The sequence below is a fragment of the Budorcas taxicolor genome, chromosome 19 (genome assembly GCF_023091745.1).
Source record: "Budorcas taxicolor isolate Tak-1 chromosome 19, Takin1.1, whole genome shotgun sequence".
NCBI classification, from domain to species: domain Eukaryota; kingdom Metazoa; phylum Chordata; class Mammalia; order Artiodactyla; family Bovidae; genus Budorcas; species Budorcas taxicolor.
In genome coordinates, this window is record NC_068928.1 from 60,612,948 (window position 1) to 60,627,698 (window position 14,751).

Sequence of the window (14,751 nt, forward strand, 5' to 3'; positions counted from 1 at the left end):
AATAAATTCCTTGTAACTATCAGCAAATTAAGACTGCTTCACGTGAAATATTTTCTATTAATGTAGTGCTTTTGATAGGTAAAAGGCATAGTGATGGAATTAGACATGCACGATATTCAAGATGTCGTTGCTAAAGAATTAAGCGGTGGACAGAAGAGAAAACTCACGTTTGGGATTGCCATTTTAGGAGATCCTCAGGTAAGAGATAAAAATATCTTTGAGATGAATTTGGATTGAAGGATGTAAAACGATTATTAAAGTCCAGACTGCATTTCAGCTGCCAAAAGTGAGAGAAAGTTTATAATAAAGGGCCATGCAAGCCTGTTAGGGACCTGATGAAGGACTCTGAGTGCAGACGTCGCGCTGGGTTCCGTGTTCTTTTCTGAAGAGCCTCTCTCTAAACAGAAGGTGCTTTCGCGTGCTCTCCACTGCAGGTTTTGCTCCTGGACGAGCCAACTGCTGGACTGGACCCTTCCTCAAGGCACCTCGTGTGGAACTTCCTGAAGGAGCGGAAAACCAACCACACGGTCCTTTTTACTACCCAGTTCATGGACGAGGCTGACATCCTGGCTGGTGAGTCTTGGTTTCTTTATGCTGACTCGGTATCAACGGCTTAATATGAGAGAGATTCTCTCTAACTTCTGGTGGAAAGACGAGAGTCTCATTTGCCATGGGTCTGAGAGAGGGCCTCCGAAAGTGGCACTTGGCCTCCAGGCGTTCTGGCCCCCGTGAGTTCTTAGACTCACACTTTATATATCTTCCTGTTTGTAACTTTCTGTTTATATTAATCACAAGTGCATATTTTTAAAAATCTGAAATGCCAGTGTTACTTTTTATGTGTGTGCCTGCTTGCTAAGTAGGCTCAGCAGTGTCCGACTCTTCGTGACCCCATGGACTGTAGCCCTCCAGGCTCCTCTGTCCATGGGATTCTCCAGGCAAGAACACTGGAGTGGGCTGCCATGCCCTCCTCCAGGGGATTTCCCCGACCCAGGGATCAAATGCACGTCTCCTACACTGGCAGGCAGGTTCTTTATCACTAGCGCCACCTGGGAAGCTCTATTGTGTGTGTGTGTGTGTGTGTGTGTGTATGTGTATGTGTGTGTGTGAAGCTCTAGTGTGTGTGTGTGTGAAGCTCTAGTGTGTGTGTGTGTGTGTGTGAAGCTCTATTGTGTCTGTGTGTGTATGTGTGTGTATGTGTGTATGTGTGTGTGTGTCTGTGTATGTGTGTGTCTATGTGTGTGTGAAGCTCTAGTGTGTGTGTGTATGTGTGTGCGTGAAGCTCTATTGTGTGTGTATGTGTGTGTGTGAAGCTCTATTTGTGTGTGTGTATGTGTGTGTGTGTGAAGCTCTATTGTGTGTGTGTGTGTGAAGCTCTATTGTGTGTGTATGTGTGTGTGTGAAGCTCTATTTGTGTGTGTATGTGTGTGTGTGAAGCTCTATTGTGTGTGTATGTGTGTGTGTGAAGCTCTATTTGTGTGTGTGTATGTGTGTGTGTGTGAAGCTCTATTTGTGTGTGTGTGTATGTGAAGCTCTATTGTGTGTGTGTGTGAAGCTCTATTGTGTGTGTGTATGTGTGTGTGTGTGAAGCTCTATTTGTGTGTGTGTGTATGTGTGTGTGTGAAGCTCTATTGTGTGTGTGTGTGAAGCTCTATTGTGTGTGTGTATGTGTGTGTATGTATGTGTGTGTGTGTGAAGCTCTATTGTGTGTGTGTGTGAAGCTCTATTTGTGTGTGTGCATGTGTGTGTGTGTGAAGCTCTATTTGTGTGTGTGTATGTGTGTGTGTGAAGCTCTATTTGTGTGTGTATGTGTGTGTGTGAAGCTCTATTGTGTGTGTGTGTGTATGTGTATGTGTGTATATGTATGTGTGTGTGTGTGTGCACAAAAATATGTGGCTTCCCACTGAAGTGACTTAGCACATGCACATACAAAAATATCTATTTTTTGTTGAGTAGAAAGAAATGTATAGCTGGAAAAACTCTTTTTTAAATTTGCAGTCCTTCGGTGCCTCTCTAGGGAGATCCTTTCTTTACTGAGTGAGGTGTCGGATGTGAAGACTGGAGAATTAGAGACACAGCAAACATTCTGCCTTGGAAATCTTGGCAGGTGGGGAGGATGGTTTCCGTGAGGCCAGGGATCATGTAGAGAAGGAATCTGGGGGAAATGAGGTCAGAAAGGTCTCAGGGAAGGGAGAGAAGTTTTTGCTGTTGATGTGCCGTGTGAGAGTGTCCGCAGTTTCCCGCATGAAATCGAGGTTGGACGCACGTCACCTCTTGCGTCAGCTGTCTCCTGCCTCAGAAACGCTGTCAGACGCCGTCTCGAAGCTCAGAGCCCTAAATCAACAGGCACTTGCTTAGTCCGTGTGTTGCAGAGTTGGCAGTTCAGCTGGGGCTTGAGGGTTTTTTTTGGCTTTTGTTGTTGTGGTTGCTGTCACGCCCGACTGTTTGTGACCCCATGGACTGCAGCACGCCTCGGCTTCCATCCTCCACTATCTCCTGGAGTTTTCTCATATTCATGTCCATCGAGTCGGTGATGCCATCCAGCCATCTCGTCCTCTGCCGTCCCCTTCTCCCGCCCCCAATCCCTCCCAGCATCAGGGTCTTTTCCAGTGGGTCGGCTCTTCGCATCAGGTGGCCAAAGCTTTGGAACTCCATCTTCAGCCTCAGCCCTTTCAGTGAATGTTTAGGGTGGGTTTCCTTTGCGAGGGTGCCCTGGGTGACCCCGGCCCCTGTAGGCGAATCACATCTTCTAGGAGGCGTGCTCCTGGTTCTCGTGGCGTTGATTGAGCCTTGAAATGCAAGACCCAGTGCATCAGCCCAGCTCAAGCCTCTGTGTGCCAGCTCACCACTGCCAGTCACAAGGTGGAGACTGGTGTCAAGTAGCGGCATCCAGGAGCTCGGTGGTACCAAGGTTGCACTCATCCTGAAAAATCCAGCCAGCTTTGGTCTCCAGAGAGAATGTTCTATACAAGGAGTTTACAAAATTTACTCTTTCTCTCTTTCTACTCAGATAGGAAAGTGTTTCTGTCTAATGGGAAGCTCAGATGCGCAGGGTCGTCTTTGTTCCTGAAGCGGAAATGGGGTATTGGATATCATTTAAGGTAACGTATTCTGGGTGTCGTTGTTGTTGATAAGACTGTATCCACATGAGGGGTGATCATATTGTAATTCCTTAGAACTGTAAGAAAAGTCAGCTTCATTTGGGGAGGGGATTGATTTACAATAGACACTACAGAATATCTTGTTAACATTTTCTTATTGGTTACACCTTGGTTTTAAGCATGCAAATTTCTAAAAATGTCTGTATCTTTCGATACAACATTTTTGGCAGTTTTTATATAGGAAAAATCTGCAGCTGTGTCCCCCTAAAAGCAGTCGATCATTTTTAATAAAACGGTTTGTTCTAAAAGTCTAAAATTGTACTCCAAATCCACTTCATAGAATGTCAGAACCGGTTACTGATGTTAGCAGGATATGCCTATAATATATACAGACTGTTTAACCAAAAACTGTCTTTTTGTGAGCAGTCATATTGGAGAAGAACTTGAAGGACTCATGCCTCTTTTGAAAATTTAGTTTACACAGGAATGAAAGGTGCAATACAGAGAGAATCACCTCCCTCATCACACAGCACATCTCAGACGCCAAGTTGACAGCGGAAAGTGAAGAAAAGCTTGTGTATACTTTGCCATTGGAGAGAACAGACAGGTTTCCAGGTAACAGGCTGTGTGACCACATAGAATACAGCCACGGCCCACGACGACGCTGACTGCCTTTTCCGCGGTTCTCCAAGTCGTGCTCTGAAGCTTCTACATGAAAGAGTGCTTAAATACTCTCCCTCCCATTTCTAATGTAATGAAGCGTGTTGCTTGGACATGGTTTGATGAGAGAGCAACTAAGTTTCCCTTAATGTAGTCCACTGAGAAACTCGGGTTTGCGCACTTCATCAGCATTAAACGAAGCTTCGACATATATCTTTTCTGAAACGGCAGAAACCTTTCATTTCTGTTTGAGATTCAGGCTCAGTAAACCTTATTTTTAGAACATTTACAAGCAGGTCTATAGTTTCTTGGTAAATTATAATTTTAATTATGAATGTAAGATACTGATTATAAAAAAAATTTGGAAAGTACAAAGAAGAAAATTCAGTTTATTCCGTGCCTCCTGAATTTTTATTTTGAAGTTTTTTGAGTTTTTAAATAGACGTACAGATAGAAACACACACATGGCCATAGAGATGGAGATTTTAAAGTTTATGAAGCTATAATAGAGATGTAAAATAACAAAAATGATTTCAAGGACGAGAGAACCCCTAATGGGAATGTTTCCTTGAGTTGCTGGCATCTCTAATGTGAACATATTTTCAGATTTTTCTATCCTGAGTAATTGTTAGAAATTAGTATTTTAGTGTACTCTTTACCAATAATAACTGCATTGTTTTGTTACTTTGCTTTTTAGATCTTTGCAGAGACCTTGAAAATTCTTCTGACCAGGGCATAATGAATTTTGGTGTTTCCATGACAACTCTAACCGAAGTATTCTTGAACCTAAAAGGCAGATCAGCAATTGATGAGCCAGGTATAAAAATGTGTGTCTAGCAGGAAATTAAGGAAAAAGAAAATGACCATGTGTTAATTCATATTTATAGATTTTTCTGTCGAATTCTAACCAGAAGGTGAATTAGGCACAAAGTGGGCCATCCACCTTGTAAGGTATCATACATGTTTTACAGTAATGTCGTCAGGCTTGGGGCCAGACCCGTCTCCTTGTGACACTGTGTGCCTCCCTGTCGGATCTAACCTCTTCCCTCTGCAGTGCCCACCACCTTCCCTCGGGAGCTCTCTGCTAACGTCCTAAATCCAGGTTTTGTCTCTTTCTTGGCATTCCCTGCAAGAATGTTCTCTTGTTTAGCTAACCAACTCATTCTAATTAACATATTCATGGAAGATAATTAAATAAGATGTTATCTTCCCTTACTTTATAGTAATAATAATAATTTGAAGAATTTAAAAGCCTCCTATGTGCCAGCCATAGTGCTCAACTGTTGGATTCTGTTGGTATTCTTTTTTTAAACCTGATTTTATTTTTATTCTTTAAAAGTATGTATTTATCTGTGGCTGCACTGGGTCTTTGGTGCTGTGTGTGGGCTTTCTCTAGTTGCGGCGAGAGGGGCCTGCTCTCCAGCTGTGGGGCACGGGCTTCTCCTTGTGGCGGCTTCTCTTGTTGCAAAGCGTGGGCTCTGGGGCGCACAGGCTTAGTTGCCCCAAAGCTTGTGGGATCTTCTCGGATTGGGGATTGAACCCGTGTCCTCTGCATTCCAAGGCAGATTCTTAATCATTGGACCACCTGGGAAACCCAGGATTCTGTTGTTCTTAATCCCCATAAATGATTTTATTTCTATTATGACATAGGTGAGAAAGTGAGATTTATACATTTGAGCAATTAGCCGCAATCATACAGCTCATGTGTGGCGTGGGTGGGACTCAAACAGGGCGTCTTCATGGACTTTCTCTTAACCCCTCGGTGTCTTGAAAAAGTCACTGAATGTCAACTGTTGGTGATAAACTGATCATCTGGAGGAGACAAAGGAAGGAGGAGAATTTTTAGGAAGTTCGGCTGTAGAAATTTATCATGGTGTTTTTGTGTAAGACTGGCTCTGCAAAAATCCCTCAGTGAAGAGCTTTCGCTGCAGATACAGGTGAAGCCATGCTCCTCTGGACGCCTAAACCATGCCCGCAGACTGACTCACTCCCGCACCGAAACCGCACCCAGGGCGTTGTTTGAAGGGAAGACTTGAATGTAAAGGTTATGGCTGTCAGCAGCCGATGTGTTACAAGTGTTGTTTCCAATAGTCTAGCGTCATTTCTCAAAGTTTCTAAAGAGAAACTGTAAGTAAAGTAACCTCTTGTAACAGTTTATCACATGCTTCCAGATCCCCGTGTCGGGGCCCCGGCGGGAATCGTCGTGACCCCCGACCCTGGAGCGCAGTCCGATGTCCCTCAGGCTCTTCGTTCCCTTCCTGAAGTGAAAACGGCCGCCAGCTCCGCAGCTCTGTGGAGGCGCCAAGTCTGTGCGGTGGCGAGACTCCGCTTCTTAAAGTTGCGGAATGAGAGGAAGGTCTTCCTGTCCTTGTGAGTATCACACTGTTTGTTTTGTTATTTTTACAGCATTTATTCACTCACGCTCGTCTGCGTGCGGTCCCAGCTGCAGGGCGCGGCCGCTCCCTGTGGCCTGCCGGCCTCTCTTCTGCTGTAGTGCTCGGGTTTAGTTGCTCCAAGGCACGTGGGATCTTAGTTCCCCGACCTGGGATTGACCCCGCGCCCTCTGCATTGGAAGGTTGGTTGTTAATCACTGCACCACCAGGGAAGTCCTTATCAGACTCTTCAAGACTCTTTCGTCCTTATGTGCATAAAAGGTCCCCATGTCCAGAAAATAAGGCTACTGATTTCTTTGTTCATATAATCGGTTTCTCTTGAGTGCCTGCAGTAATGCCCTGCAGTAGTAAACACCACTGAAAAGGCCTTGAGACGGACGATCTTGCCAGGGAGAAAAGCGCAGATCGAGTAACTACCCAGTGCCCGTGCTGCTCCCTCAGTGCACCGCAGAGCTTTACTGCAGCCTGCGAACTGTTCTACAGTTGTTCTACATGCTTTGACTGAGTAAGATCTGTGCCCTTCTGGTAGTGCTTACCTTCTGATTGGGGGAAAAGGTAAAAAATGATAAATATAGAAACTAAATACATTATATAATAGTTTATGCAAAGCAGAGTAGACCAAGAAGCTGGGGAGGGAGTTAGGGTTCATTCTCAGCAGGTGGGTCAGTGTTGGTCTCATTGGAATGATCACCTTTGAGCCAAGAGTAGAGAACGGGAAGGGGTAGCAGACAAGTGGTGGAGGCTGACGGCTCAGAACCAAAAGCATCTGTTTTATTTGGCAGAAGGGAAGTCCTTCAGGTTTTACGAAGAGAAAGCCTGGAAGCAGATAGCGCTTGTGAGGTGCTTGACCACAGAGGGAATTTCTACTGTTCTTTCTACGACCAGTAGCTGAAGGGAGACTGCAGTCAGGAGGAAATTTCATTATTTCTTTATGAAGAGAGAGAGACCATGGTGATGGGTGATGATGGGAATGAGCCAGAAGCAGGGGTGTCACGGAGGGTGGAGGAGAGATGAACTCGGTGCGGGAGGTCCCGGGGTGGAGCAGGTCCAGAGGAGCACCGAGGCCCGGCCCGTGATGTGAGCGGAGACGTCGCCCACGGTACCAGAGGGCTGGAGCGGGACCTCGGGCCCGTCTTCGGGTCTGTCTTCTTTGTCGTTGGTAAGACCGGAGGGGAGTCCTCTCTGGTGGACTTCGTTGTTCTTTCTCTAGGAGCTGCGAGGCTGATAGAGTTGAGGTCTGATAGGAAGGGGATTGTTGAAGAGTGGATGCACGTACTTGCTAGCGAAACAGGAAGACGGCTTGGAGTGTTTCCCTCGCGGCTGGTGGAGTGAGTTCTAGGATCTGAAGCTGGTGTATTCAGTGTGGCATCTAGTTTCATCAAGGTTAAGATATATGTCAAGTAACAGCCGACAGAAGGTCAGGTTTCACTTGAAATCCTGCTCGTGGCACACTTGAAGCCGCAGTGTGAAGCCCGGCTCCTTGCCCTTCGGAACCCCCGAGACGGGCCCTCTGAGTCCATCACACTTTTCTAAATCGGATAAATCGTTATTATGTTGAATTGGTTCATAGTGCTTTTCAGGTCTACTGTTAATATCTCCTACTTTTCCATCTATTCTATTCATTTTTGAGAGTTTTAATACTGCAACCCCAGCTAAAAATCTTAGTTTATCTAGCTAAAAAATAACCGCAATGTATAATGAACTATAGATGACTTTGTATTTCCCAAGTCTCCTGTAAATGTGTTGCCAGACTTTTATAATTTAAAAAATAAAAGTGAAAGAAGGAAAGGATGAAGCAGTGAGTTAAGAGGTGTTTGAAAAGCACCCCCCAGGTAGGCTGCCTGAGGTCCCGTAGACTCTTCCACGCGTCCTGGTCAGCCAGCACGCCCGCGGAGGAACCCTCGGGACCTCACCTCCGCTGGCCCTCCGACCCCCTCGGACACCTGGCAACGTGACAGGAATCATGCAAAAGTGTGGGCCCACTTTCAGATTAATCCCACTCTGGGTTTCATTTTGTGCAACTAAGTGGCATGTCTGAGTGTTGAATTTCCGCAGGTTGGCCTTTAAAGAGCATGACTGTGACTTCATCAGAGGGAGCATGGTTTAGACCCACGGTTTCGTTTTCTTTCGCTTAGGTTAGTGGTGTTCGGAATTGCTTTAATCCCCACTGTCTGCGAGAGGATCGTGTTTTCTGTGCTTTTCCGTGATCATTGCTGGGAGTTTTCACCCGGAATGTACTTCCTTTCTCTGGAACAGCTGCCTCAAGCTCCTCTGACCGATCTGTTGATCATCAACAACACAGGTGAGAAGCGGGCCTGCAGTGTGTCTCAGTGTTTGTTTGGCTGTGCCGTGCAGCTTGTGGGGTCTTGGTTCCCTGACTAGGGATTGAACCCACGCCTTCCGCAGTGAGAGTGTGGAGTCCAAGCCACTGGCCCACCAAGGAGGTCCGTAGCCTTCGCTTGTCGCTATCAAAGAACTTTGAGGAGCGCGAGGTTGAGAGGCAGACAAACCTGTCTTGACAACAACGTGAGGGGCGAGAGCAGTGCTTGTCTAGCCTGCCTCATCTCGAGGTGGAGGAAGCTGAAGGACTTGTTTTCGAATCACGAGGAATAACGGAAGAATGGAGACTACCAGGCTCGCTTGATTCCGGGCCGGTCCCGTGACTCGGTCACCAGGGCTGTAAGCATTGTTCCGGGGTCCGCTGGCCAGCGATTGCGTCACCAGAGCAAGCACGTCTGGGTCCTGAAGGGGGATTCTCTGTGTAATCTTTGTAACTACAGACCCTGCGGAGTTCTGGAAAGTCTGTCAAATTCACTAATAAAAAGTTTTATTTCCGTGAGAATCACAGATTTCTCAGGAAATAACTAAGAACTGCAAGAGAAATGCACACTTCCTGGAGAGGGCCGAGAGCGTAGGCTGGAGTCTGAGGTCCCGGCATCAGAGCGCGCTTGCTCAGGCTGGGAGCGTGAGTGGGGGCCTCTACCAGGTCCGGTGCGCCGTTCCTCCACAGAAGAGGCAACTGCTGTCTCAGCGCTTCGACGCTGACCTTCCTGCTTGTGCGCTGCCTTCTTCAGGATCCAGTATTGAAGACGTTGTGCAGTCCCTGAAGCGTCAGGATCTCGTTTTGGAAGTAGATGATGCTAGAAACCGAAATGGCTCAGACGACCCTTCCTACAATGGAGCCATCATCGTGTCTGGTGGCCACAAGGTACGTGTGCTTCCATGTACTTTTTTAAAAAGATTGTCAAACCAAATTTTATTTTTAAATAGATTTTATTTTAAGTGGGAAGGAAAAAAGATCTACTACTGTTTACCACTAAGTACATTTGCCTAAGAGACATACACATTCAACAATTCAAATTATAATTCCAAGGGAAATAATCTATCTGAATATTTTTTTTTTTGCTTCCATGTACTTTTTATCATGCATGGCTTTTTGCCACATCCAAATACTTGTGAATCATAGAAAAGCAGCTCAATTATTCTATAATCAATATAACTTGATCACTGCTTTGCCGCTTTTAGAAGAAGGTATGAAATTTTAATCCTCTACAGGGCACGTTTTCCGCCTTCTTTAATTCTTAAAAGGATCGTTTTAAATCAATAATAATTATTATTAATAAAATTGTTTAAAATTATTTCATTCATTATAAAAGCAAAGTGTCTTTTGGGACACCATGGATGAACCTGGAGGACATTATGGTAAGTGAAATAAACCAAACAGAAAAAGACAGACACTGCATGGTACCACCTAGAAGTGGAATCTTAAAAAATAAAAAGACCGTCAAGCTCATAGAACAGAGATTAGAAGTTGGTGGCTAGGGGCAGGTGGGAGAATAGGAGGGCGTTGGTAAAAGGGTACAGACTTTTAGCTATAGGATAAATAAGATCCGATGCTTTAATGTGAGTTTGTGACTGTAGTTGGTAACAGTGTATGGTGTAATTAAAATTTGCTAAAGGAAGAATTTAAATGTTTTATACACATATGAAGAATTTAAATGTTTATACACATATGAAATACACACACACACACATATACATGTGCAGTATGGATGTGTTAGTTAACTTGATGGGAGGAATCCTTTCACAGTTATATGGATATCAAGTCACCATGATGTACACTTTATTTATTTATTGGCAGAACCGCGTGGCTTAAGGGATCTTAGCTCCCCCACCAGGGATTGAACCTGGGCCAGAGCCGGGAGAGCACCAAGTTCTAACCACTAGACCACCAGGGAACTCCCACCGCAACGCACACTTCAAGTGTCTTAAATAACTCCAGTTTTATTTGCCAATTACACCTCAATAAGGCTTCCTTGATAGCTCAGCTGGTAAAGAATCTGCCTGCATGCGGGAGGCCTGGGCTCGATTTGTGAGTTGGGAAGATCCCCTGGAGGAGGGAATGGCTACCCTCTCCAGTATTGTGTCCTGGAGAATTCCATGGACTGTATAGTCCATGGGGTCACAAAGAGTCGGACACAACTGAGCGACTTTCTCTATACCTCAGTAAAGCAGAAAAAAAAGCAATACTGTTTAATAGATTAATTCAAACATTACTGAAGTATGTAACATAGAAGGTAAAATTCTCTTCATAATTCCATTCGTTTTTCCGTGTTATATTTATGTTAATGCATTTAGTAATTATCTTCTATACTCTTTTCCTTTATAAAAACACAGCTCACCATATCTAGAATGATCTCACGTTCAGAAACATATTTTCTAAATCAAAATCATAGTAGACAAGTCCTACGGCTTTCCTCGTCACCTAGAATCCAGATCTTTGCCGTCTTTCCATGTTCGTGAATGTCCATTTATTTCACATATAGAGTAAGTCACTTGAATTACAAAAATAAGGCATTGTTGTACCAATTCCAGTAGGGAGAAGTGTCAAGGAAAAGCTAACTGTCTCCTTCTTATCCTAACTCCAACCCGATAGTTTACAGACTCTGCAATAAGGAGATTTACTCCAAGAATTTAGAGCGTATATTTGCGTGCCTTTTTTTTTTTTAAAGGATTACAGATTTTCAGTTGCATGCAATACCAAGAGGATGAACTGTTTTCCTGTTCTCATTGGGATTGTTAGCAATGCCCTGCTTGGAATCTTTAATGTCACGGAGCTTATTAAGACGGAGAGAAGCACGTTTCCGCCCGTAAGTAGAGGAGAAACTTCTGCGAGAGACAGGTCAGCCGGGAGGAAGGGGCAGGGGTGCCAGAGCCTGTACCTGAGCGTGCAGCCTGCTCCCTGCGAGCCCTCCTGCTTCCTGGGCCTCTCCTCTAAGAGCGGGATGTCCTCACACCTCCTGTACATGAAGCTGTGAGGGTTACGTGAATTTATTAGGTGCCTGCAAAACAGCCTGGCATCTACCATCTTCATTCATTCTGCAAGTATTTCTTGAGTATCTGCCACGACCTGGTGCTTCTAGATGCGGGAGAGACAATATACATTGCACAGGGGAAAAAAAAAATTGCACCTTAGGGAGTTACGACGTTCTGTAAGGGGAAAGGAGGCATTCCAGACATGCTTGCCATTGTTCTGGAAGATAAAGAGGTTTTCAGCTCACTTAATGTTTAGCTTCATTACCATTTTTAAAATTTTAATGGAAAAACGTAAATGTATAATAGAATTCTAGGGAGTCGAGTGTTCCCTACTGTTTTCACCCCTTTGTGTGGCTCTGGTTTTCCATTCTTTTACCGCACTTAATACACTGTCAACTCGTGTTTTACCACTGGCCCCACTCTTGCCATCCAAAATTGTGTCTGGTTAAAAATTACAGCCAGCTCCCTAAGACACAGAACCTGAAAGAGCCAGGATCCTGAAGGACATGGAAACATTTGAAATGACAGAGAACTGTCAAAGAATCGTATTAGTAATTTGGGCTTTCTTTGGTTCATAGTCTGAAATAGCTTTTTACACTTCTTAGGTACCCAATACATATATTCTGAAATTAATGCATGAACAGATTTTCTTGGAAAACCTACAACACCCAGAGAAGCCTCCAACCCCAATTCTTAATCTTCTGTCAGATTTCCCTGGAGGAATTTACTGAGCATTTCATAGCTGCTGATTAAAGCAAGTGTGGAATGTATGGTCCAACCCTGAAATTATGCTTCTTTGTACAATTTCAGTGTTCTCTCTGTCACTTTGTATATTACAGTGTCCTTTGGGGTCTTGGTTGTTTTATCTTCTATATCTTGTGGAGTGCAGCGTAACTTTTGATTGCACATGATTTTAATAACCACTTCTGAGCCTTCACGTGTTTCCTAACAGAAGTGTTTGATTGTGGTAGGTATGGCGCTAGTGGTAAAGAACCTTCTTGCCGGTGCAGGAGACATAAGAGACACAGGTTCGATTCCTGCCTCGGGCACATCCCCTGGAGGAGGAAATGGCAACCCACGCCAGTATTCCTGCCTGGAGAATCCCATGGACAGAGGAGCCTGGCGGGCTACAGCCCATGGGCTCGTACAAGAGTCGGACACAACTGAAACGACTTAGTCCTCACGCACCAGATACAAATATGCAAGAGAAACTGTTGTCTGTCTTCTTAACACAGGCGTGTAAAATTCAGATTTTAAATTTCTTTTCAAACCATCCAGTTCCTGGGAGTAGAACCTGCCTTTACGGGTAACAAGCGTGTTTGCTCTATGTTTGCTTCCTAAATCAGGTATATCCATTTGGACGTTTTCACCCTTTCCCTAAATGTATTTGACCCTTGTGTTTGACTGTGTGATTGGTAACAAGCGCAGTAACTCATGAATGTGTTTGGAGCTTGCAGGATGACCCAAGATGGGCAATTGGCATTTTGGATTTTCTTTTGCTGCTCGTCGTAAACTGCCTTTCTCCTTACGTTGGGATGAGCAGCGTCAGCGATTACAAAGTAAGAGGCTGGGTGAGGGGAGGGGGCGCATGGAGGGTGGGCGGAGGTGGAAAGATGATTCTCTCTGACTTCAGCAAACTGGAATTTTATTGTCCTAGACACACAAGCTCGCCCTTCAAGAAAAATGTTTACACATGAATTGTATTACTCTAATCCAAGTATGCGTTTTATTAAATGGTTCATCGTGATGTCAGAGAGGTGAGAAAGTTCATGACTAACCACAGGAAAGTAACCTTGGTTTTAAAGGGACTCAGCCTAGGGACTTTGCTGGTGGTCCAGTGGCTAAGACTGTGCACTCCCAATATAGCGGACCCAGGTTTGATCCCTGACCAGGGAACTGGATCCCACATGATAGAACTAAGAGCTCGCGTGCTGCAACCAAGACCCAGCACAGCCAAACACACACACGTCTCTAACGAGGGAATCACTTCACACCAGCTTCAGAGGTGAAATGCGCTACTTTTCGACTGTGTGTAGTTAATTACAATTCTAAAGGGAATTTTTTAGTGTGAAATATAAGATAGGTCACATTTCCTGATTTTTTTCACTCCATTCTTGTAAAGGGGGCTTTGAATCGGCTCTGGGCACGGGTCAGACGCTTCCTGCAGGGCCAGTGGTGACCCCATCCTCCCGCCCCAGCGGGATGGCAGGGATTTTGGAAAATGCTCTTTCTGGCCACGTGCCGTCTGTGCCCAGTCATGCCTGACTATTTGCGACCCCACGGACTGTGGTCTGCCGTGGTCCTCGGTCCAGGGGGTTTCCCAGGCAAGCACACTGGAGCGGGCTGTCATTCCTCCTCCGAGGGATCTTCGCCATCCAGGGACCGAACCTGCGTCTCTGCAAGGCAGGTGGATTCTTTACCACTAGCAGCACCTGGGAGACACACTGTTTTCTTTGGGATAGTATTAGTGTCTTAGTTGCCCTGTGGCCTGCTTCCCAAACCCAGGCTAGCAAATTCCTGAAGGTCAGATTTGCTATATAAAAGAACATAGACTTTTCACACACAAAAAGTAGCTGCTGCGGCATACTCCTTCTAAAATTTACTAAAATTTAACATTTTCACAGAAACAAAATACCTCTTCTACTCAAGATCTCAGCCTCACCCATATCCCTTCTGTTTCTTCACCAGCAAAAAGCCCAATCTCAGTTATGGATCTCAGGCCTCTGTCCTTCAGCATACTGGTGTGGACAGGCCCTGGTGGACATCCCATTTTATTTTGGAATTCTTTTTTCAGTACATTTAATGTACTACATATTTTTGGAATCCTCAATTGTACTAGAATTCCTGTTTGCTCTGGTAAGTGATCATGTTCCCCCAAACTCCCCAAATACAATAATAGAATCAAAACAAAACAATTCATGTTCGTTAACACTTTGTCCTTAACAAAAGGCATGTGCAAGAAAATTGCCTTTGACCGCTCTGGGACCTGGGATCCGATCCTCTGCCCGCCCCCGACCGCTCTGGGACCTGGGATCCGATCCTCTGCCCGCCCCCGACCGCTCTGGGACCTGGGATCCGATCCTCTGCCCGCCCCCTCCCCGTCCGTGGCCCTGTCTCTGACCTTGCTGCTCACCCTGTTGCTCAGGTGGTTTGTGTGGCTGGCTGTGCAGCGTGTCTTACGCTCCTCGCATACGTGATTTCATTCCTCTTTCCCACGGGAAGGAAAAACAACGGCTTTTGGGCTCTCAGCTTTTTTCTTGTAAGTACCTGAAAATGCACACGCA

At 45.2% G+C, this 14,751-nt stretch overlaps 1 protein-coding gene across 1 annotated transcript in view; it reads left to right on the forward strand.

Annotated features, from left to right (window-relative positions):
- The window catches only part of ABCA10 (ATP binding cassette subfamily A member 10), a 50,291-nt gene that overhangs the window by 18,421 nt on the left and 17,119 nt on the right, over positions 1 to 14,751 (forward strand). The window contains exons 14-25 of the mRNA XM_052657181.1: positions 79 to 198; positions 435 to 573; positions 3,008 to 3,098; positions 3,574 to 3,713; positions 4,456 to 4,575; positions 5,930 to 6,128; positions 8,287 to 8,453; positions 9,226 to 9,359; positions 11,164 to 11,301; positions 12,925 to 13,026; positions 14,156 to 14,323; positions 14,613 to 14,726. Coding sequence (XP_052513141.1) covers positions 79 to 198; positions 435 to 573; positions 3,008 to 3,098; positions 3,574 to 3,713; positions 4,456 to 4,575; positions 5,930 to 6,128; positions 8,287 to 8,453; positions 9,226 to 9,359; positions 11,164 to 11,301; positions 12,925 to 13,026; positions 14,156 to 14,323; positions 14,613 to 14,726 — 1,632 coding nt within the window. The remainder of the gene's footprint in view (positions 1 to 78; positions 199 to 434; positions 574 to 3,007; positions 3,099 to 3,573; positions 3,714 to 4,455; positions 4,576 to 5,929; positions 6,129 to 8,286; positions 8,454 to 9,225; positions 9,360 to 11,163; positions 11,302 to 12,924; positions 13,027 to 14,155; positions 14,324 to 14,612; positions 14,727 to 14,751) is intronic.